Raw genomic sequence first — 25,870 nt, forward strand, 5'->3', positions numbered from 1 at the left:
ATAGATTTAGTCTGCTCCGTTTTATGACAAAGTTCACTGAGATGGAGGATTTGAATATGGGATGTGATTTGGTAAACCTGATCATGGAGCTACCCTTCTCAGGTAAAGCCCAGTCAGGAGCTAGAGGGGAGAGTCTAAACATATTCACTCTGCCTGCTTTCCTAAAAGCAGACATGTGCTGTGAAACATCCAAAAGATCATTTCTCTCCCCATCTTCAAAACCCTTCTAAAATCGCCTCTTTTCCTGAAAGCCTTCCCTGATTAATCTCTCATTTCCCCATTCTATTCAGGCCAAAATCCAGTTCTTTCATGTCACCTAAGCACTGGAGTACCCTTCCCTCACCATAGCATTTATGTACACACTTTTAACCCTTTTCCTTCCTCTTACCTATAATTTTGGTATCAACCCTAAAATCTCCTTGCCTTCAAGGATCGGGTCTACTGCTTCCATCTTATTCTTCCAAGAGTAACAGTTCTGGGCACTCAGCACATGCTCAATAAATGATATTGATTGACACTGGGAGTGATTCCCGAATCAGAGACTATGCCCTCACACTGTGATGGAACATCAAGAGTCTTTCTGAGGTTGGTCAGTAAGGATGTGAACAGGCAGGGGGTCAGCTGACCTAGAATCTGACAAAGAGGTGTTAAGGGCTGTCAGAGGACAAGCCCAAGAGATCCTATCAAAGTTCCCTCAAGTCCCAGTTTGAGCTGGGAAAGTGCAGCTATAAGAGGAACAAACCCAGAAGTTCCGCTAATATCTCCTTAAGCGGGGCTCCACGGCAACGAATTGGGAGAAAAAAAGGGGATAAGAGCTGTTTTAGCCCTGAAAATATTTTCTCAGAAAGTAAAACAGTGTATTGTGCTATTCCCCTAAAGAAGCACACTCAGGGAAGAGGACCTCAAGTGGTTAGAGCGTGGGAGAGAGGGTGGAGGGGGTTGTTTTATGAAATAAGGGAGGAGTAGCTCTAGACTGTGAGGGCTCTGCCCTAACTAGAAGAAAGGGACAGGTCTAGGCTCTGCCCTCCCAAAAAATAGTATTTCGACTGGAGGGTGGAAGAATGGAATCCCTCCTGTGTGGCGGGACTAGAGGCTATTCCTGAACTCTGAAGGATAAAGTGGCAAATTGGTGACTGACCGGCAGGAGCCACTAGTCTTTTCAAAACAAACAACACCCCTGTATTCGAATGGGAGAAAGAGCCCTACTCAAGGACAATAGTTGCTAATGGGAGGTGAAGTTTAGATAGGCTGATTTTAGTCTAAACAAACAAACAAAAAGCTTTTATAGACCTAGGTTTCAGGGAGGCCTCCCCTCCCAGTTACTCACAAGATGAAAGAGGGGTCAGCACCAAGCAGGCTTTTAGGGAGGGGCTCTTTTTAGTCACACCACAGAGGAGTGGAAAGGAGGAATGTACGATAGCCAGATTACCTGATATTGTCCATGAAGTCTGCCCGTCTTCACAGCAAGTTGTCAAGAGCGAAACCAAGCAGGGCTGGTTATATTCATTCCTTTCCACCAGCTGGGCAGGTGGCTTATTAGAGAAATAGCAAGGCCTAGTAGAAAGGGACCAATAATAATTTTGGTATTTGTTGAGCGCTTATTATGTGCCAGGCACTGTACTAAGCGCAGGGGTGGATACAACCAAATCGGGTTGGATACAGCCCCTGTCCCATGTGGGGCTCACAGACTTAATCCCCATTTTACTGTTGAACCTCAGATAAGTAAAATGACTTGCCCAAGGCCACACAACAGACAAGGGATAAAACTGAGATTAGTATCCATGACCTTCTTGACTCCTGGGCCCATATGTTATCGACTATGCCATGCTGCTCAAAAATAACACCTTGGTTTGCTTTAGTACTTTTTTCTTTTCTTCACCAAAGTGCCCTCACATTAACTAGTTCATTTCAACCCTCACAACAACCCTGTGAGGTAGAGAAACAAGGCAGGTATTAATAATAATGATAATAATGGCACTTGTTAAGCGCTTACTATGTACTATGTGCCAAGCACTGTTCTAGGCACTGGAGTAGATACAAATTAATCAGGCTGGACACAGTCCCTGTCCCACATTTTACAGATGAGGTAACTGAGGCCCAGAGAAGTTTAGTGACTTGCCCTAGGTCACCCAGTAGACATGTGGCAGAGTTGAGATTAGAAGCCAGCTCCTTCTGGCTCGCAGGCCTGTGTTCGCAGGCCTGTGTTCTTTCCACTAAGCCACGCTGCTTTTATTATCCCCATTTTACAGATGGGGAAACTAAGGTACAGAGAAATTTAAGTGACTTGCCCACAGTTACATAGCAGACAAACAACTCAGCTCGGACTCGAACCCAGGTTCTCTGGCGTCTAGGCCGGTGCTCTGCCGCTTTGCCACACTGCTTTCCCTGCCATAAAAAAGTCCCTTAATTTCTCTTTCACTCAGTTTCCTCAGCAGCAAAATGGGGATTCAATACCTCTTCACCAGTTCTATTTAAATCAATCACACTTACTGAGAGCTTAGTGGAAGCAGCGTGGCTCAGTGGAAAGAGCCTGGGCTTAGGAGTCAGAGTTCATGGGTTCGAATTCTTGTTCTGCCACTTGTCAGCTGTGTGACTGTGGGCAAGTCACTTAATTTCTCTGTGCCTCAGTTACCTCATCTGTAAAATGGGGATTTAAGACTGTGAGCCTCACATGGGACAACCTGATTACCCCGTATCTACCCCAGCGCTTACAGCAGTGCTCTGCACATAGTAAGTGCTTAACAAATAACAACATTATTATTATTAGAAATAATTTCAACAGATTGCACAGTGTTACTCTTTTCAGTTTAGTTACTTTTTCCTGCCAAATAGGAAGCTACCTTGATTGCCATGTGAATAAAGCAGACTCAACTTAGGGCGACTTCCAGGCTTCCTTCACATCCAGTACCAATAAATGTGACTCTGCAGCTCAGAGTTCACTTTGGTGTTCACCGCCGACCAACATGAACAACAAATATCAATCAGTTCCTCTCTACTGCAGACAAATGGGAATTATTGTAGAGAGAATCTACAAAGAATTGAAACCAACATTAACCACCGAGTCCAACAGAGTACCAAAGGGTGTTTCCCCTCTTCTGCCAACTGATACCTTGTATTATCCCAAGTGCCTACAGTACTTGCTATGCCAATAGCACTCTCTCTCTCTCTATTGCAGACAAATGGGAATTATTGTAGAGAGAATCTACAAAGAATTGAAACCAACATTAACCACCGAGTCCAACAGAGTACCAAAGGGTGTTTCCCCTCTTCTGCCAACTGATACCTTGTATTATCCCAAGTGCCTACAGTACTTGCTATGACAATAGCACTCTCTCTCTCTATATATATATAGTAATGGAGCAAGTAACAGTTCACATTACTTGCTTGCCTCTGTCCCAGTTTGAAGAGGTCCTGTATATAGCATTCCAGATATTTCCAGTATCTTTTTCCAATATTTGACAAGTGTATAGAAATCGAATAAAATTAAATGAATATAAACCAAAGTAAAAAGAAAAGAAAAAAAGGTGAAAAGAAAATACTTTGAAGGCAATTTTTCCATAGGAAAAAATATTTTATTTTTTTAAGAACAAATTCAGTTTGAAACAGACGTGGAATGTGATTTTCATGGATTTCAATTTCTGGGGGCTAACTGCAATGTGGAACTAAAGCAGATTTTAAAACCTATGACAGGCTATAAAAAAAAGGAAAGAAAAAATATTTATAACTCAAGCATAATACTGTGTTACAAATTGGACAAAGAAATTTTTAAATAAATATTCATGGTACACAATTACGGCACAAATATGCAGCAATTTGGCAACCTTTGATACCATTTTTTCCTCATTACAGTGCGAAGGGGAATGACACTGCCTTTAAACAAGCTGTAGCTAAATACATTGCAAAATTCAAATTTTATACAAAACATCTTGCTTAGACTTTATAAAAAACCAACATTGCTCTATGTACACAATCTGGTTAAGAAAAGCCATTTCTGTCTTTTTTCATGTGTATTTTATTAAAAAGGTGAATAAGGCTACTGTAACACCCCAAATCCATATACAGTAAATCTGAATCTATTTACAGCATCTTCACTTAAACATGATGGTGCAAATTCCAAAGTCAGGTGACTAGGGATGATAATACAAGCAAAGGCATTTACAGTAACTTTCCAAAGCTGAACCAACTTCAAATAAGGAACAGTTGGTAGATTGTCATATTCTGCACCAGACACAAAAGACACACAGTACACTTTTTTTTTCAATTGGTTGTAGTTTACTCTTCATCAATTCATCTGATTTTTCACAGTTTCATACACAACCAAAATGTAGCCAACTGATGATTTGTAAATTTGATTTCTTTAAAAATCAGATATTTTAAACCCATATCTTTCCCTTCTCTCCTCTTCCCACCCTCAAAATGAAATCCTAATGGCTTATAAGAAAATCTCCTTTAGATTCACACAAATAAAGGGTTGGGAAAGAACTGCATATGTATAGGTTATGGATTTTTCACGTTTTATCCTATGTGGACCCATTTCTACCCCCATGCCTATTTTTACGTTTTCCACAATTCAGGTGTGTCCCTTTCCACTCTCCCAAATTGGTTATGTCTCCCTGCAGAGCTCCACGCATCTGCTGCACACCTCCAATCCTATCTCCCTCCTCTCCATTTCTTTTCTCCCAAACCCTTCTTGCCTCCAAGGCTGAAGTCAATTGTAGCAGCCCCCAGTGGCAGAAGACTAGAAAATGAAGGGACAGTGGCTGCTGCTGCTTCAATAGCAGAGAGTAGAGCCTCATGTCTTCCCTGCCCCTGCTGCCACCCTAGGGCTGTGGGCTGCCCCAGCAGTAGAAACTTCTGCCATGACATCTCCTCCCAACCCCTTTTCCCAACCCCTCCCTCCTCTGGCTTGTTTTGATCAGGGGGTACAATCACTTCTAAAGAACTAAAATAGAGCCCCATATGTACAAAAATAATGAAAATCCAAACAGGATTTTACTTTGGTTGAAAAAACATGATACTTATGGGGTAATTGTTTTTTAAACCCCCAAAATCCATATCCTACATATGTACTGTGGTTAGTCACCATGGCTACCTTACACAGACAATATATATAATATATAGGTAGTATATATTATACATATATGTGCACATACACCAAACTCACACACGCACTCACATACTTTTGGACTAATGTAATTTTCAGGTTCAGGAAATAGAGAGAAAAATCATTTCTGTGACAGTTCATTTTTGCAGGTACTCACTGGAGGTCTGAGAACCTTAAAATGCTGTTGCTACATTTTTTTCTTCCAATTCAGAAAGCAAAGTGTTACCATAGTAACAGGACTACGTTAAAGATGTCTATTTTGCATAGCACAAAGTAGGGTTTGTGTTTACTTTTCTTTTTTTTAAAAAAACAAGGAAAGAGTTTAGGGGGGTAAACGGGTGGACAAAGGGGATTGGTGAGGAGTTGAGGGGGAACTGCGCAAATCTAAAATTTTAATTGAAACCTCCATTCTGTGACCTACTGGAGTCTAAAGAACACTTCAGCCTAAAAGGCAAGGGAAAACACAACACAGAAAATAAATTCCAGAACATCTTGTCATTGTTAAAACAGATGACGCAGTAACATTGATTTCCCAGTATTTGGGGGGCTTGTATTTCCCAGTCTACTGTTTCTGTGAGATGCTTTCAGAGGACTTTATGAATTTTGTGTTTACTCTCATTATTATTATTATTTTTGGATTAAAGTTATTTTTCCCTAGAAGCACAGTTGTCCAATTTTATTTTTTCATTGCTAGAACTGAATGGTCACATCTTCTGGTGTGCACGCTGTGCCATCTTAAAATATATATTAGTAAAAAAATCTTTTTTTTATATCCCTTGTGTTCTATACACCTTTTATAAATAAGTCCTATCTTCTCCCCCTCAAAAACTCATAATTTATTTCAGTCTCATGGACGGTAAGAGGTTTGCCATATGTGCTTTACTTTGAAACCGACAACAGTTTGGACTGCTGGGTCAGGCATAGTACCTACACTGCCCGATGCAGAAATAGCACGCTACGAACCAAAGTGTCAAAAGGCTCAATTGGAGTCGGGGTGGGGCACAGAAAGGCTGTGGAAGGGAGGGAGAGGGGGGTAGAAGGAGGTGTATTATCTGACCTTTTATACAGGAGAAGCCTTTAATCACATCAGTGGTGATGAAATTACAGTCTATTTGACATTTGACTTTTGAACCTCTAGGTCAGATCTGGCTCTCTGCTCTTCTCCAAAATGCTTTCCCTGTGTTTAGTAAAATATGATAAGTATAGCAGCTGAGTCTGCTTAAAAAAACAAAACAACAACAAAAAAACTTCCAAAGCAGACTAAGACTTTCTTACAGCTTCAAAGCTGTATAACTTATTGCCAGTACCACAACAGTCCTGCCCTAATATATCATCATCAGCGGCCTACTATTGCCCGGTCCTCCAAGCTCGTTCATTTACTAACAACACCCTTTTGTTCTACGGAACTAAGAGGGTCTATTTTTTTTTCGGCACATTGCTATCCGATAACAGTGAATTCCTTCAAATTCCATCCCTATCCACCGCGTGTGTTGTTGTGTCTTCTAACTCGCCTCTTGAAACATAGCAAACCAAAGTGCTGTGCTACCTAAATTGTTCTTCGTTCCAGCTTTGCTTCTGAGGCAGCAGCAATTTGCTGCGACTCCGTTCAGCCCTCCCCTCTAACCCCCATCCACAGGCTCCTAGTTTTACTCTGCTGACAGCCTATCGTCTGTCTGGAAGGCTCTTTATTGGATAAACCCAAGTCCTATAAGCGTATTACCCATTCAAGCGTGACTGCCGCCTCAAGTGGGGCAGAACACGGGACTCCAAACATTCATGTTCCATTAGTGATGCACGGTATGGAGTGAAAAAGCGAGTCTCACGTGAAGGATGGCAGAACCTGGATAACAGAAACGTAACAGTGATGGACTAAAAGCAAGAGAACTTTCAAGTCTTACTGAATCGCCGAAGTCTGTGCGACAAATCCAGTATGCACGGATAGAAAAAACACACACAGTCAGAAGATTGCATTTCAAGCTTGATATCCTAGAGCACGTTCCCAGGATGACTAGATTAAGGTTCCCAAATCACTCCATCTTCCCTTGGCTTTTGAACATGCCTGAACGCTTGCAGTGCATGGCTTAGAGGATGATGAATGTAACGAGAGTACAGCCATCAGAATGGGTATCTTCTACAGCACATCTTCCAGCTTCTAGTGAACATTTATTCACCGAGACAGAAATTCTACAGACTAGGTAAGCTGTCCAGCTCAAAAAGGCTCTCTGAGATGGGGCACTACTCTCTGCCCGCTGTGCTTCAGTCAATCCTATCGCACCAGGTGTCACCAAAAACCCTCAACTGAATGAAAGCATCTGACCGGTAGGTTTTCCTCTGGGAAATCGAAGGGATTCCACAGCATTCTTTCAGACCTTGTAGTAAATGTTTGCTGGACTCTGAGGAGGCATCTCCTGGACTATGTAGACCGGATGCCCGTAATCTCCGCTGACTTTCTCATAGTGAGGACAGAAAACACTGTCTGCAGTCCTTAGTGGAATGATAATGTCACTAGGCTCAGAGCCATTATTATTGCCACTGCGCTTTGGAGTAGCTAATGTACTGAGTGACAGTGTTGTTGTGTGCTGTGGTGAGTGCTTCCTGTGTCTTCTCCGGTATTTCAGTAGAAGAACCACCAAAGTGATGATGATGACGATGAAGATGATGCACCCTGAAGCGATCCCTGCAAATAAGGCCACCTCGGAACCCAGGATATTGTTCCCAGAATGTCCAGCACTATTGCCATCTGTGCTAGAACCTAGAGGGTTTGGAAAACACAACAGAAAAAAAAAGTCGTCAGGCAACGTTACCTCTTCAATGCTGACAGACTGCTTTTACGGTCCATAGAGAGGAGAAAACTAAGCAGGACCAGAACCTTAACTGGCAGCAAAACTCTGACACACCGATTACCCTGTTCAGTGGCTAAATGCAAACAGCAGAAGTCAGCAATAGGTATTAAACAAGACTTTGCATATCTGGGTCTTACTTCTATGTTGCTCCCAAACCTCACTGTTTTCTTATCATAGATCACCATCCATCAGCAGCCAGGACTGGCAGGGACAGCTAGTCCTTGATGGGTGCCTCATCTTTTAACAGATGTGGCCTAGGCCGAAAGCAAAGGGAGGAGAGGAAAAAAAGAGATACGGCAAGTTCCTGTGTCAATTCCTACTGCTCACCTTGAGCTGGTCAGCTCTTAGACTGCAACTGTGCATTCGTAAATCTTCCAGTGAGCTTGTGTCTAAGGAAATCCTACCTCATTTTTTAACACAAGGCAGTGCAAGAGTTTAGGGAGCTAAGCAATTTTTGTAATTTGATTTACATGTACAAAATATGTGGGGAACGAGGTAGAAACACTCACAGTGCACGGCCTGACAACCCAAATGTAAAGAGCTTAAGAATTGCCTGGCATCATTAGATTATCCATTTATCTGGATGTCACAAGAATTTGATATATCTTTGTCATATAAAGTTTGAAATAACTTCTCTCCTTGATGCTTTGTAAAAGAAGGAATATTGCTGATGATGCTAAATTCACACAACTACCCACCAGGCATAAAGATCCCTTAGCATAAAATTGCTGATGTCTGCTCAACAACTGCTCTGTAACAAATCATTAGCATGGCAGCAAATACTTACTAGGTTTCAAGCTACTGTTTAGAAAATGAAGTCAAAAGACAACTGGCTTTCCTTGGCAGTATCCTAAAACTGCTTTGTCACTGATCAGATTCATTTTACTCTACCCTGAAAAATGTGAGCTTTTTTTCCCCCCTCCGAGATAGGTGACACAGCCAAGTCTAACTTCCAATATTTTAGAATTTACCACCTAAAACTTACAAAAGGATCAATTAGGCTCTTAGTGGCCTAGGTATAATAATTTGAAAGACCATATGCATTAAACTTCAAACTGAGGTTGAGAATCGGCTTGACTATCAGGAAGGAGGAGGAGAAATATAGCAAAGTACTTGGGTCTGCCAAGGTAATGCTATAAAACAGCACTTCAACTACAACATAAAGCTATTTCAAGAACTCCTTATCCCCAACTTTCCTGGAAATGAAATATCCCTATCGGATGCAGTTAATTCCTACTGTAAGCTGGGAGAGAAGACTACCTGTGCCTGCCAAAATCTACACCTTTTAATCACGACCAAGGGAAGCACACTTTAAAAAAAAAATTGTTCTCTCTCCCCCTGCCCTGCCGAAGATTGGTTTCAGCCGATTACTGGTGTCGAAACTCAAAAATGGATAGGAAAAGTCCATCCTAAAAATGCTATTCAAAAGACAAAGAGACACACACACACACAAAGGGAGAGAGAGAGAGAGAGAGAGAGAGAGAGAGACAAAGTTTCCCTACCTGAATTTGTCTTTACAAATGGACTTGTTGTTGAACTTCTCCCGTTGGTGCCAGCTTCTAGTTCTGGGCGCCTGGTCGGATCGGTTTGGGTTGACCCAGCCGAACTGGCATCTATAAGAAAAGCAAATGATTCATTACAGCTTCGATGGCTGGAGCTATTAATTAAGCCTTAGTTGCTGTCTGTATATTGTATGAGGTATGAATAGTTCTAAATAAAATTATTGAGGTAAATACTGAGAGATAGAAGAATGTAATTTTCCCTTTAAAGCAAAAATGGTTATACTAGTTATTTCAGAGGTTTAGAATGTGATGCCATCTGTGGAAACTATAGGGATTCTTGCAGTTGGCAAGCAAAGCTCTGCAGATGACATTTCAATTTAACTGAGCAAGTTGACTGACTAAACCCAACTTCTAATTAGAAGAATAATTCTTTCTGCATAGTGTTATCTATACATAGAAAGGACTGACAAAAACCACTTCTGAAGCCAAAATTCAGAAACAAATGAAACAATAAGGAAGAGTTTTCATCCCTGTGATATTATATTTCTTGTAATTTTGAACCATGGAATTGTTTTATTTAAGGAAAAAAATGTAATTACTGAAATACACATTATTCCTGTCTGACCTTTCCTTTGGAGAAATCTCTAATGAAAGACTCTTATTACACTGACTCAGAAATCTGTCAGTGGCTCAGAGAACAGTAAAATAGGCTTTGCTTTCAAAACTCAAGGGAAGAATGACTGAGGTAGACTCAGTTGGCAAACACTGTTCTACCCTATTAAAAAGAAGCCTGCACACTAAGTGGAAGACTGAAACAGATCAAAGTGATTTCATGAAGCAGCAGATGGTCTTTACCTTGTCCAACTTTCATGAGGATCTTCATGGCTTTTGTCTGGCACACCCCTCCCTCCTGGTTATCCAGGCCCTCCAAAGACCCATTTGATGTAGCTGATTAAAAATAAAATGAACAAAACAATAAAGAAAAATCAGGAAATCAATAGCCAAGTTTATATGAACATGAAATGCCTGAAAACAGTTTAAAAAAAATAAGAATTTGCTGTCACTCTAGTTTCTGAGGGATTTGTTTCAAAAACTCATGAAATGCTAAAAGCCAAAAAAAAAAAAAGGGGAAAAAAAGAAAAAAGAATAATGAACCAACGGGTAAACTGTATTCTGTATATGTATAAAAACACCGGTGAGTAGATTATCAGGTTTACATGTTCTTAGAAACATATATTCCTTCATTTTGACTGGCTCACTATTATGCTTCTAAATAAAGGCAGCTTCTTCCAAAATAAGCCTACAAATCGATTAAATTCAACTCCATGGTCAAAAGAGCAAAATACTGAATTCAATAATTTTAAAAAAGTAGCATCATGACAATCACCACAAAACACCTGCTTCCTCTGATTTCGACTTCCTGCTTAAAGAACAATTATTCATTAACACACACACACACATCCTCAAAACTAAAGACTGATATTTCACTCATTGGCAAACAACATAATTACTAAAATTTACTTGTCTTCTGAGCTTTTATTGTCTGTTAGTCATTTCACCACTCCACACAAGCAAATAGTTATGCCCTTGCGCTTATGGGTGGCTTTCTTAAATTCCACACCAACTTATAACTACTGATAGAGAATGCAATTACAATACTTGCAAAATGCAAGGGCAACACACTTGGGAAGTTAAACGTTTAATGAAAAATCAACTCCTATTTCCTTCCACAGTGCTCCAAGTAACCAAGACCATACAAATATTTTCATTTACTGTATTATTTACATTACAAACCAGCCTCTGAAGGTCAATAAATATGACAATGAATAGTAGTAGTCACTTGGCATCTGACACAACAGTGCAACCGTTTTGTATTTAATAAATGAATGAAAACTCCCTTTTCTGCAGAGGTTTCAGATCTTCCCTTCTGCCACATCAGAGCCTTTCAAGAGGCCTAAAACTTTTATTTCACTATCTTCTCTTTCTATCCCAAGTAGGCACGTTACTAATGGCTCTCCCGAATTTAGGAAAAAGGAGATGCATGTGATGTTACACATGTTAGACTGTTATACCCTTTGAGAGCAGTGATCATGTCCGCCAACCATACTGTACTCTCCCAAATGCTAATATGGCGCTCAATAAATCCCACTGATTATGCTGTACAAAAAACACAACTTAATGAAGCCATAGCCTCCATTTTGAGAAACTATGTAAACTTTCTGGGGAATCTCCCCCCGCCCGACAACGCCACATACACTTTCCCAGGTCTGTGTGAATTTAGGTGTAAAAGTAATAATAAATCACATCACATTTAAGCACTCACTGTGAGCCAAGCACTGTTCTAAGCACTGGAGTGAATACACGATAATTTGGTCCCAGTTGGGGCTCATAGTTTAAGTAGGAGGGAGAAGAGGTATTGAATCCCCAGTTTGCAGATGAGGGAACTGAGGCAGAGAGAAGTTTAGGGGCTTGCCCAAGGTTACACAGCAGGTAAGTGATCAAGCCACAAAGCTCAGCAACAGGAATCATGACATTGAGAGGCTTATCGTCAAAAGTTACAAAACAGACATTCGAGACTCCTCTACCCCATCGGAATAGGGCAGGAGATAGGCCAACTGAAAACTGGATGAGAGGCCATCCAAATCCCCAAATTCAAATTAATCCAACCCTACTTCAGGTTTCTGATTTTTCAATTTAAATTTCATTAGGTTGTAGTTCACAAATCTTCAAGTGCCTTTGCTACTTCAAATGTTAATCCTGTTTCTCTTTGAAAGAGTCAAACCAAACTTCTAACCATTTAATTGCTTCTATTTTTTTTTCATATCTGCCTCAACTAAATTTTCATTACATCTCACATTCCAGTACAGGCTTTGCTCTTTCTTATGGATGGACACCCACTCCTAAGCGGTTCACGTCAAATGAACTAAAACAAAACATTCCTAAATTAAAAATAAAAAATTCCCCATTTGAGATAAAAGCTAAATCTGAAATGTGTGCTGCAGAACTAGACTCAGAAAATAATAGAGGCATATACTTTCCCCAACTTGGGGGGAAAGAAGTCACACAGAGAATATGTCTACCAAATATGTTATATTGTACTTTCCTGAGCACTTAGTGCATTCATTTATTCACTCGTATTTCTTGAGCATTTACTGTGTGCAAAGCACCTTACTAAGCGCTTGGGAAAGAACAATACAGCAAAAAAGAGACATAATCCCTGCCCACAACAAGCTCACAGCCTAGAGGTGGAGAGACAGACATCAATACAAGTAAACAGACATCAATAGAAATAAAAAAAAGTTACAGATATATACCTAAGTGCTGTTGGTCAGGGAGCGGGGTGGGAAACAAAAGGAGCAAATCAGGATGATGCAGAAGGGAGTGGGAGATGAGGAAAAGAGGGGCTTGGTCTAGGAAGGCCTCTTGGAGATGTGTCTTCACTAAGGCTTTCAAAGTGGGGAGAGTAGAGAATTTAGGGAGGAAGGGCATTCTGGTACACAGACAGGATGTGGGCCCAGGGTTGGCGGCATGACAGGTGAGATTGAGGCACAGTGAGAAGGTTAGCACCAGAGGAGCGAAGTGTGCAGGCTGGATTGTAGAAGGAGAAAAGCGAGGTGAGGTAGGAGGGGACAAGGTGATGGAGAGCTTTAAAGTCAGTGGTGAGGAGTTTGGGTTTGATATGGAGGGGAATAGGCAACCACTGGAGATTTTTGAGGAGGGGAGTGATATGTCCTGGACGCTTCTGTAGAAAGACAGTCCGGGTAGTGGAGTGAGGTAGGAGGTTGGGAGGTTAGAAAGGAGGCTGATGCAGTAATCTAGGCGGGATAGGATGAGTGACTGTACTAAGGTGGCAGCGGTTTGGATGGGGAGGAAGGGTGAATTTTAGCAATGTTGTGAAGGTGAGACCGACAGGATTTGATGACGGATTGAATATAGAGCGGAGTCAAGGATAACACCACGGTTGTGGGCAGTGCAATGTTATACAAACAGTATGAACTCAACAAATATGATTAATGGAAGAACTAGTTCTAGACAAGTCAAACATATCTTTGTTGAGTTTATTATCAATACCTATTTACCAAACACACAAGCGCAAAGGGTATGGGAAAGTAACAGTATGCAAAAAGCTAGTTTGAGTGGAGAAGGCATATGAAAACGAAGTTACAGCTTGCATTCTGGGAACTGCAGTAGTATGCTCGAGTCACTTTCCTCTTGATTTTAAGTTTATTACATCATCTCTAATCTTTAAAAGGTATGACACTAATCAATCTGGAGATTTATTAAATTTAGGACACTGTAGAAATACAAAAGAGGCTATTAGGTTGAGGCAAATTGCCAGAGTGTTAAAAGTCAAACAGCCACTTGTAACCACAAAGTAAAATGCAAATGGAGAGCTTAAGTGCTTTTGGGCACAGTTACTTTCACTGAAACTTTGGTCACCTTCAAACTGTACCATACGTGTGAAAAATGTGCACTGAGTGCACAGAGCGTGGGCCTGGGAGTCCAAAGGACCGTGGGGCTTTTTTGTGGGCAGGGAATGTCTGTTTGCTGTTGTACTGTACTCGCCCAAGCATTTAGTACAGTGCTTTGCACACAGTAAATGTTCAGTAAATACGATTGAATGAATGACCTAAAATTGGCTCTGTGACTCGTCTGCAGTGTGACCCTGGGCATGTCACAACTTCTCAATTACCTCAACTGGAAAATGGGGATGAAGACTATGAACTCTATGTGGGCCATGGACTGCATCCAACCTGATTATCTTGTATCTATCCCAGCATTTAGCACAATTCCTGGCACAAAGTAAGTGCTTAACAAATACCACAAAAAAGATCAAACTACTGCATTTTTACTGCCTTTAAAAGAACACACTTACAATACTGAGACCCAATGAATTAATTTTCAGCACAATTTACTGCATGCCTTCCAAGAATTTTCCTAAAGACCTAAGATATTATTGCTCAAATTAGGGAGTACTGCATTCCAATAAGTGAGGAGTATTCTAACACTAAAGCCAAGATCCAGACTCAGCTTTTCAATGTAATTAACTGACAATTAACTACGGTCCTGAAAGAAATAATTTGTAAATTTCCATTAACGAAGGCTGTCAAAATATCATCTAACCCATCTTGCCATGAGGCTAATATGAGCAAGAGAGGGTCATTGAAGCATACTGCTCCAAGAATTGAAGGAGTTTTCTATGACACAATGAATGAAATGAGATGTCAAGGAAAACACAGCTTCATGCTGTTAAAGCTCAGGGTGGGAAGTCAAATGTAAGAGGAAAGGCGAAACATTCCCAAACACTTTCAGCTGGCCTTATATTTGATCCCAAAGTGATTGTTACACCTCCCCTTTGCAAACCCCAGTCTCGTGTGCCTGTCAAGGGAAGGGGGTGGAAGAGTCCAGCTCCTTGAATGCTTAAATTGGCTTTAATCACTTTGACACTGGAGTCCAAATGTTCTGCCCTCTGAACGCTTTTTTCTTCTTGTGCTACAATTATGGCTGACTGTGATTCATTACTGAGTTCGTAACAATTTTCTGAATTTAAAAATAAAAACATAGTATACTGAGTCTTTTAATAGTAACTATTGCCTAGAAGCCTTGAGACCTACTCAGTGTTTCTGAACAACATGTATTTTTTTTTAAAGCTTATGAATAAAATGTACTTCCATTCTTGGACCATTTCCTCTATTTGTCATTTGCATGGCTTTGTTTGGCCTAATGTTTAGCAGGTTAAAATTAAGTTTACCTCATTAGGCTTCAGTTAGTATTAAAAATAGTACATTTTCAAATAGTGTATCCTTCCAACATTAACAAAGTTATAAACATTCCTTCATCCTCTTATGGATATTAAAACATTTAATAAACTGAACGGAATGAGATTGACATTGTTATAGAAAGGCTTTTAGTGGTTGGAACAAATTATTCTGAGTAAAGGAAAAAAATTTCCATAAAATTAAAAAGGTACACGAAAATTTATTTCAGGCACATGGAAATTATGTGCTTAAAAAAAGAGTATCCACACCTTTTATTTTCTGCTGTGAAGTAACATTTTTAAAAAGACCTTAAGAGCTCACATTACTGAGTTTATTCTTTCATATCTCCTGATTTTCAAATTCAGGTATTATTTAAAATTCTAGAACACTTCTGAAAATGACATAAGCCAATAGCTAGATTTTCATCTATCTGCTTTCAGGACTAGGAAACTCTTACATATTAAGTGAACTGAGCCATCAAGGCAGAAACAGGAAATCAAGGAGTATGAACAAGTAGACAAGCTGATTCCTGGCTACGATTCTTATTCAGTCCCCATAGAGGGGAAGCAATATGACATTTTAATATACCTTTATTTGATTGTTATTACTCTTATTCCCAAAAGGCCACACTGCTGCATGGACCTTGGCTGGATCCAGTCTATCAGGTTGGTAATATTTTCTAATCAGATGGGGAATTAAACGGTTGGATTTCTGCCAATATGTGACTTTTCAGTCACAAAGAGATTTTGAATGAAGGCGGTACCATAAAAATCAATGTTAACTCACTCTTAAGGTATTTAGAAACAAACTTCATCCCCAATTTTAAGATATTTTTCAGTTTAATTCTTTTGAGTTTTACACAGTTATTTTAAATTCTGAAAATATAACTTTAAAACAAGATTTTCACCTCGACTTTATCTAAAGTGTACAGAACATCACACAACTGAAGAATCTCACAAGGGGTTGAAAAATCCAGCAAGAAGTGGTCAGATGCTAGACTATGGTTGACTTTTCTCTACCTACCCTTTTTGTGTTTATTTTCATTTAAAGGTATCTTTAATGACGACATCCTCTGTGTAGGGCTTGGTCCCCCTTACCTGATTTATATTTCTGTCTAATAAATGTGTCTATGCAATTCACTGAGCTTCCTTTTCTTTCATTATAGCATGGTAGTTATGAGCCCTTGTAGATGCTAAGGGGAGAACTTTGTGTGCATCATCCTTAGCGTTGGTTGTACTAGAGTCACACATATTTCCTGCACCTTTGCTCCAGGGGTATCTTGGGGAGCGGTTCGTTTCAAATGAATATAGAGAACTATTAGCACAGAGAACATAACTCAGTTGGCTCTACCCTGTTCGTCCGCTATCCTGTTCAAAAAGTCTCACATTAAGACTCTACTGACCAAGTGCAAATGGCCCCACATTGGTTGGAATACAGGGAAGGGTGGGAGGGCAAAGGGGGGAGAGAATCTGAGAAGGGCAGGTAAAGAGAGTCTACTCAGTAAACAGATTTCAAATCCACAGGTGAAGTAATAATAATAATAATGATACTAGTGATATTTGCTAAGCGCTTACATTTGCCAGGCACTGTACTAAGCATGAGGGTGTACACAAGCAAATCATGTTGGACACAGTCCCTGTCCCATGTGGGGCTCATAATCTCAATTCCCATTTTACAGATGAGATAACTGAGAAGTGAAGTGGATTGCCCAAGGTCACACAGCAGAAAAGTGGTCGAGCCTGAATTAGAATGACCTTCTGACTCCAAGGCCCATTCACTAACAGGACCAAATGAAAAATCCAGAAGACACAAACGATCACAAAAAAAATCTACTAAATTAAGAAACAAAAATGAACTGTATCTCCTTACACTAGAAGTGCAGATCTTTTGATGCTTGGAAATAGTTTTAGAATGCGTGCAATATATTAACCCCAAAACAAGAAAGAGCATGAATGTACTGCTACTATTATGAAATATATTATACAAAGAGAGAAAGTAGCATACACTATGGTCATCAGAAATTGATACTGATGCAGATTCATTCACTCAATTAATTCAAAAATTAAGTGCAGGATTCAAGTCTAAGAGACAAATTAATATTCAGATCATCTTAGAAAAGCTAGCCACGTTAATGGTTTAATGCCTTATTATACAAGTCCATTTAAGAAACTGCATTGGACAGAAGAATTTATTGACAGTAATTAACATTAATTTTCTACAAAGATGGGGTGATTGAAAAAACCCTCTTAACTCTCATGGAATTCTAAATTGTTCGAAAGGAACAAGATGAATGAATTCCTCCCCTCTTTTTCTGTGATGTTGACTGAAAAAGGGAAAGAAGAAACACGGCTCAGCAGGACTTTCCAAGAGGGCTTGCTAGACATGTCTGGCACTAAGAAAGATCATCATCCTGTCAAGATTTAACCAGAAACTGCTTCCCAGAATTACAAATGTCATTATCTAAAGAGCCAAGGTATGATGTGTGCTTGTAAACACTCTTCCTTTTCTTGGAGAAATTGTGGAGACAAATTTTTCTGTTGCATACGGGAGATATGCAACACCCCAGTTCCTCATCACTCTAGCCTGCTATCTAGCAGTAGTTCTAAAAATGGTATTTATTAAGTGTGCACTGGCTGTGATGCACCCCTTTGAGAGCAATTGGGAAAGAACAAGCACAAGACCTATTCGCCACCCAAGGAGAAAAAGTCAGCAGACTCAATTTTGTCATAATTACGTATTTTCACTACATATCTGAATTAGGGAATGTTCTTTTGACAATGAAATCTTATTCAGAAATAAAATGACACAGTCTTGGAAGAAATGTCAGTGCATATGTACGCCTCGATGTAGTGACCTCTGCACTACAGCAAGGGGAAACAAAATTCTGCTGTTCCAAATCCTTTGTCCTTCCCTATTGACTTTCTGGTTAGATGAAGGATGATGGATCACTTTTATCTCTTTGTTTGAAAGACTTAAAAATAATCATAAATCATTTCCTAGTCTACGAACACTTTTAGAGAATGAACAACAAGCTTGTGAGGAGCAGCATGGCCTAATGGAAAAAGCTCGGGTCTAGGAATCAGAGGACCTGGGCTTTAAACCTGCCGACTGCCTGCTGCTTGGCCAAGTCTCTTAAGTTCTCTATGCCTCGGTTTCCTCAACTGTAAAGTAGGGATTAAATACTTATTTTATGGTATTTGTTCAGCAGTTATTTGCCAGGCACTGTATTAAGTGTCGGGGTAGACACAAGCTAGTCAGGTTGGACACAGCCTATGTCCCATGTAGGGTTTACAGTCTTAATCCCCATTTTACAGGTGAGGGAACTGAGGCACATAGAAGTTAAGTGACTTGCCCAAAGTCACACAGCAGACAAGTGACGGAGTTGGGATTAGAACTCAGGTCTTCTAACTCCCAGGCCCTTGCTCTTTCCATTAGATCATGCTGCTTCATTATCTCTTATCAATCAGTGGTATTTATTGAGAATTTATTAAGTGCTAAGCATTGTATTAAGAGCTTGGGAGAGTACAACAGAATCAGCAGACAGGGTCCCTGTCCACAATGAGTTTACAGTCTATAGGGGAAGACAGGCATTAACATGAATAAGCAATTTATAATATGTAATTTAAGATATGTACGCAAGTGCTGTGGGTTTTGAGCGAATATCAAACATCCAGAGGTTACAGATCCAAGTGCACAGATGACGCGGAAGGGAGTACGAGCCAGGGAAAAGAGGGCTTAATTGGGAAAGGTCTCCTGGAGGAGATGTGACCTTAATAATGCTTTGAAGGTGGAGAGAGTGGCAGTCTGGCATCTATGGCACATGAAAGGAGTTCCAACGAGGACGGAGTTCCAGGCTGGGAGAGCATTTAGGAAAGGGGTCAGTGATGAGAGAGATGTGATCGGGACACACTAAGTAAGCTGGAGCTGGAGGAGTGGAGTGTGCGGGCTGGGCTGTAGTAGGAGTATCTATTCTCTCTCTACCTTAGACTGTGAGAGACATGTGGCTCAGAAACTTTGTCTGATACGATGTAGTGTATCTACCTTACCCCAGAGCACACAGTAAACATTTAAATACCACAAATGTCATTACACTCTCTCTAATAAAGACAGTGTGTTATATGAAATCCTGTTGCTCTTTCGGGTTTGCCATCACCTGAGTCTTTGACACTTTAGTTTCCCTTTCCTTCTATGCCCTCCTCATTTTTATACTGTGATCCCCATGGGGTTCAGGGACTATGTCTGCAACAGTGCTCCAACACTGAGAACAGGGCTTGGCACACAGTAAGAGCTTAAATACCATAATTATTATTATACCTCAGTCATATATTTCTTTCCCAGCATTTAGTAGAGTGCCTTGCACACAGTAAGCACTTAATGATTACTATTAAGATACTGTATATGCTGTTTGTCAAAGTCTCATAATCAAGCACTGCCTGAAAAAGTAACACTAACTAGCCTATACCAATAGGTCCTGAGAGTGACAACGGAATACAATTTATCCAAGTGATCACTTGGTCTTTCTTAAATTATTGAGCATACTTCCAACAAGAGCACTTGATTTAATGAATATGACTATCAGAGCCACAGTTTCTCTCTGTGAAGGACAGGTTCTGGCACGGCTTACGGTAAAAGAATAGAGAATGACAAAGTAAGAAGTGGATTACAAAGCTCTGTCTCATCAGCCTGTACCTTCTCATTATTAGTAGGTCTTTCACTGCGAGACATTTATGATTTTGAGATTATGCATGGGGTGGTTTGCTTTATTCTCCCTCAAACCACCTTTATCAATGCCCTTATTTAATAAAATAGAAGGGGGAGGATGAACAGTCTCTCTGAGATACTACTGCTGAAAAAGTTAAGCTACTGCATGCTGGTTAAACCTCACAGATAAGGAATTGCCAATGTAATTTTATTAAAAATGCTTTTTAAAAATGTATTGAGATGCTAGCAACACCATAATGATTCAAAAAGCTATAGTGGGGGAATGATCATCAATAATTTAAAGTTATTTGAATGAGGTCAACTGTATTGCCAACAAAAACCTGCTAATTAAAACAAGTTGGATTGTTATTTTTAAGCAGGTGACTAACTTTCCCAGAAGTCAGCAGGCAGTTTTACACCGTTTGCAAAATACCTGGAGAGAGCAACATAAAAATAGACAGAAAACCCTTTCTTACAGTCCTAGTAAACTCTGTAAAATAGTGCATTACACAGAACTAATGGAATTAGCATTCAAGTTATAGGGTCTCTAAATGACAAGCAATGTGCTTCAGAGGGCAACCAAGAAAGAATAATTTAGAAGAGACAATTGCATCCCTTTGAATTTGAATATAATGTGAAAAATCTTACATAGTGAATAGAAGTCTTGGTTAAGAAAGGGTTAGAGTGAAAAGCGAATAAAAAAGCCCCACAAACCTCTTGCTTGTTCTACTGTCACTAATTGCATGCAATGATATTAATGACCCAGTAATTGCTGGACTAGTAGCACTCAAGTGGAAAACAACATTTTGAAGCAGAGTTCATCTCTAGGTGGTAGGACTTCAATACTGACTGGGTTAATGTCTACTGACAGGTTAGAATATAACACTACAGATGAGAAAATGTGCCACTCACACGATAATAGTTTTTAGATGGACACGACATTACTTGCTTTGACCATCTAGAGTCCAGCAGTCACCCCAATAAAGTATCCAAGTCAGAGTTTGCCCCACAGATGATCCTCCTTCCTTTCAAAGGAGATTCACCTCCACTACAACAATCTAGAGCAATTTTCCACATGCTGCTCCTCTAAAAGAATGCCATCATTTCCTGATTTTATATCAAACACACCAAGAGTAGGCTTCATTACAAACATATACAGCTGTTTACATCACATAATGATCCTCCATTCACATGTGGTAAGATACCTCTGCAATTTGATGAATTACACTAGATAATTTCCAAAAGGTTGTACTTGGATGAGTTAATCAATAGTTTGGCTTAGTTCTACATGCTGTATGTGTATGCCGTTTTGTGGGGGAGGAAGGAATGAAGAGATGTATTTCTTCACTATGTAGACTGAATACCATCCACAGATTTTTCTAAACTAGAATTTCACAAACTGTCTTGCAAATCAGAATTTATCATTCCTCATCACCACCACCACCACCATCATCATTTGCCTGATGATACACAAGAATGGACAAGTGAGAGAAAAAATTGGTTTAATGTCTTACTTAAGGTGTCTAATGAGATAAAAATTCAGTACTGAGACTGCATCTGAACTTTTTCACGTTGTAATGGAATATACCCTTGGAGCTGGTTTTAATGATATGCTGCCCTACTGCTGAGATAGTAAGGGATGGAGAGGGTCATAATTTCACATTTTATGCATCATACATATTATATAGAAGTTCTGGATTCTTCAGCGGAATTCCAGGACCAGTTTTTTGGCTTCAAGTAGATTAGTCCCATGCTTTATGTGCTTTTGGTTTAATTATTTCCATTTAAAATGGAAAGTTTTATGAACCTTCTAAGCTTTTTACTGATAAAAATCTTGTATGAGTAAGAACAGTTGTGTTGTAGAGCCACAGATGCCATTATACTTTAAAATCAAATATTTATAAATTCTTTCTTGCTAATATCAATAATAACAACATTTGTTAAGTGCTTACTAAGCATCAAGCATCATTCTAAACGCTGTGGTAAATACAAATTAATCAGATCGGGTACAGTCCTTGTACCAGGGAGGTCAGGGAGAACAAGTACTGAATCCCCATTCTATAGATGAGGAAACTGAAGCTCAGATAAGTTAAGTGACTTGACCAGGGTCACAAAGCAAGTCAAGGGCAAATCACGGATTAGTGCTCTTTCCACTACGTCACACTGCTTTTAATGTTTATGCTCAAGAAAAATTTTAAAAGAAAAAGTATTTTACCACTCTCTTTCATGGGAAACCAAAAACATGGTTTTAAAATTAAAAAATGGTGGTATTTGTTAAGCCCTTACTATGTGCAAAGCATTGTTCTAGACACTGGGGGTTACAAGGTGAGCAGGTTGTCCCACACGGGGCTCATATTTTTAACCCCCATTTTACAGATGAGGTGACTTGCCCAAAGTCACACAGCTGGCAAGAGGCAGAGGTGGGATTAGAACCCACGACCTCTGACTCCCAAGCCCAGGCTCTTTCCACTGAGCCACGCTAGATTCTGGTACTCAAGGAAGATTTTTTTTTCTTGCAAATGAAATTGAAACAAACTCATATTGTGAGTGTTTCTATAGCATTATTAGGTAATTTTTTAAAAAACACTTCCATCTTAATTTGATTCCTTATGGTAGATTAATAAAGAAAATGTTTTGAAGGTTTCTTGTGAATTCTCATGTTTCTGCAAATGTTAGATTATTTATAAAGCTAAATGAACCTTTAAAGTGATAAATCTGGAATTATCACACTGTACTTCTGAAATATTGAAAACATTTTCATTCTGAAAAATTCTCTTTATTCTCTTCCTTGAAATTATTTTTCATTTCCTGTCATTTTCACACTCATTTTGAGGTTTGTTGCTTTCTTTTTTAAGATTTTATGATTCACCAGTCCCATCCCTTTAACAATCCGAATAATCCTGTTCTTTCATTCTTGGCCCCTGGGAATAGAGAAGTGGTACTTAGAGATTTCCTGCTATACTACCACTGTATAGTTATAAATGAGATAAACTGTCAGTATCGCCTAGGTAATGCCATTGAATATGAACAAAGACCATCAATCTAAAATAGCCTTATTCTCTTCTAAACCCTGTGTGGTCCGTGACAAAATCCCAGTGGACCATGACTCCATTAGGCTGTCAGGCCACAGGCTCTGTTAGTAACTTGAAGCTAGGCAGACATTAAGACTCCCTCTATCAGCCTTGTTTCCATTCAATAACCTAGTGTTCATAAGCTTTGCTTATATTCGAATGGCCATGTAGTAATTTTGTTGATGAAAATTTTCAAATTCCTCAGTAGAGTAAGAAATCAAACTTCAGATAGTCTACATTAAGAAATAATCTGTTATTTTAAAACATATCTTAGTTACCATGGACAGGACAACTTTCTTAACTAAGTCTTCACTGAAAAATCTAATCGCCTTGTTGACTCCATCAGAATTATTTTTTAGTAAAACAGGAATGTGGGCAAATCACTTGAATCATTTTGCTGGATAGGGAAAAAAAAGTATACGTATCTCAGCGTTCTTCCCCTGAATAACTACTGGGAATTAAAATGGATTTACTGACATGCTTAGGCAAAATCAAGTACCCTTCCAGTGAACACTTTCTGGAAGTAAGAAACAGTGGACAGGAAAGCATTTATAATAATCAGAGACAATAAAGCAAGAAAGCCTTATAATTATATTGTACAACATTATCCAAACTTGTAAACCTCTTGATACCTCATATTGTATATGGTTTTCATATGAGATTATAGGTGTTCAACATTCCCTAGCTCTGTCTACTCACTCCAGAAGCGAGTCAGCTCTTCATATTTGAATCTATAAGGACAAGGGCAATTGACTGAATGCTTCTTTACCAATGAAGACTTTTCCCATGAGAAAAGACACAGTATTAAAATTAAAATCCCAAGGGGAGACAAAGATTAGCGCTCATTTAAAAATCAGAGACAAAAGAAAGACATGACAATTGACTGGGTTATGTTCCCATTCATAATTTTTTAATTCCCATTTCTCCCTCTGGGCTGTAAACTCATTATGGGCAGGGAATGTAGCTGTATATTGTGCTCTCCCAAGTGCTTAGTACAGTATTCTGCACACAGTAAGCGCTCATATGAGAAGCAGAGTGGCTCAGTGGAAAGAGCACGGGTTTGGGAGTCAGAGGTCATGGATTCTAATTCCGGCTCCACCAGTTGTCAGCTGTGTGACTTTGAGCAAGTCACTTAACTTCCCTGAGCCTCAGTTACCTCATCTGTAAAATGGGAATGAAGACTGTGAGCCCCACCTGGGACAACCTGATCACCTTGTATCCCCCCAGCGCTTAAACAATGCTTTGCACATAGTAAGCGCTTAACAAATGCCATCATTATTATTATTAATAAATACAATTGATTGAGGGACCCTATCAATTAAGTCTAATTAATAAGTGTTTTACTTCCTTTTTTTTTTAATCCAAAGGAACTTGATATTCCTAGGGACTGTTTAGAGACTTAAACCCAACTATTAAGCCTTTCCGCAGTGCATTCTACTAGACCATTCCAATTAAGGATTTTTTTGCAAGTAATATAAATCCATGACCTATTATATAAGTGTGCCATGACATAAAACATTTAGGGAAAGCTATGTATTCCACTTTGTTGATGTTAAAACAAATGATCATCTTATAGGAAACTGAGATATGAAGTTTTATGGGGGCTTCAGTACAACATTTCCTAAGGCAGTTTTGTAGGTACTCCTTACACCTTAGATCTTAAAGAATTACTAAAGAGCACCAAATTTTTAAAATCTCTAAAATTTTTGTTACATCTAAGTTTCCAGAGTTTAATTGCATTCTTAAGGATTACACAACCAATCTTACTCATGTCCCTATTAAAAATTAAAAATAAAAAAGCTGGTCATAAATTTAAATTCATAAAGGAATTACTGACTATAAAACAAATACTTCAGATTACTCCAGTTCTTGCAAATCATATGCTCTTGGAAGGAAATCTCAATGAATAAAGAATAAATTATTCTTGATACACCGATTAAAAGATGATAGCAAATGAAAGGTAATAGAAGAAATATTTTCAATGTGGAGAATAATGTTTTATGCACAAATGTGACCTAGTCTAAAGCCCTTTTCTCAGAAAAGTACAAAAAAAGCACCTTCATGGGAAATTCAGCTTTTTGCTTGCCTTTTAGAATATGCAAAAAGGCAGATATTTCTGCCCCTCCTAGTCCTTCTAATACGGGTGTGTGGTAGTGTGAAAGAAAACAAGTCTTATTTAGATTTACGAGAGCATTTTTCCATCTGAGTTCTTATTTCTTCAAAAGCAGGAAACACTCAATAATTACAATTGATTGATTAAACACTACAATGAAAGGCCCACAGCAACAATCTTGTAGTTCTCCATTTTTTGAGGGGGTAGAAGGGAAAAGATTTGTTCAGGGATGAAAGTTACTGTTAATATGTTTTTGGGGGGTTTTTGCTAATAAAGTTTGAGAGTCTATAAACACTTCCCCTACTTGGCAAATTGCACCAAGTTAATTAGTGCAATCTCGCTTCTCTATCACCTGGCTACTTTGAAAAATCACCAATGTACTCCGTGTCGTATTTCTAGCAATTCCAATTTGGCACTAGATGATGAATGGTGATGGTGTGGTCACACGCTTCTTGGAGAGGACTAAGTCACGGACAAAAAAAATCAGATCTACCATAATCTAATGATTTGATATAGGATTTGTAGACTTTACAGTGCTTTCCAACAAAGAATACTTCCCATCACTTTTTTTTTTTCCATTTGTGATCAAGGATGGAAAGATTTACAAAGATATTAAAATAGTATTCCACAAGAGTCACAGTTTTGGGTAAAAATAGTAATTCTAGTACTTGCGAAAAGCTTACTGTGGGCCAAATAGGGGAAGATTTAAGATAATCAGTTCAGGTACTGTCTATGTCCCAAAGGGGCCTCACAGTAGGTGAAGCAGTATTTAATCCC

General features: G+C 39.2%; 1 protein-coding gene across 1 annotated transcript in view; it reads right to left on the reverse strand.

Moving 5' to 3' along the window:
* Nucleotides 1-3,550: 3,550 nt before the first annotated feature.
* EFNB2 (ephrin B2) overlaps nucleotides 3,551-25,870 on the reverse strand; it is a 46,802-nt gene continuing 24,482 nt past the window's right edge. Inside the window, exons 3-5 of the mRNA XM_007667986.3 lie at nucleotides 10,305-10,397; nucleotides 9,450-9,560; nucleotides 3,551-7,856 (exon numbers count right to left, since the gene is read on the reverse strand). Of these exons, the coding sequence (XP_007666176.2) occupies nucleotides 7,468-7,856; nucleotides 9,450-9,560; nucleotides 10,305-10,397 (593 nt within the window). The 3' untranslated portion in view covers nucleotides 3,551-7,467. The remainder of the gene's footprint in view (nucleotides 7,857-9,449; nucleotides 9,561-10,304; nucleotides 10,398-25,870) is intronic.

Source organism: Ornithorhynchus anatinus, chromosome 10 (assembly GCF_004115215.2).
Source record: "Ornithorhynchus anatinus isolate Pmale09 chromosome 10, mOrnAna1.pri.v4, whole genome shotgun sequence".
In the NCBI taxonomy this organism is placed as follows: Eukaryota; Metazoa; Chordata; class Mammalia; order Monotremata; family Ornithorhynchidae; genus Ornithorhynchus; species Ornithorhynchus anatinus.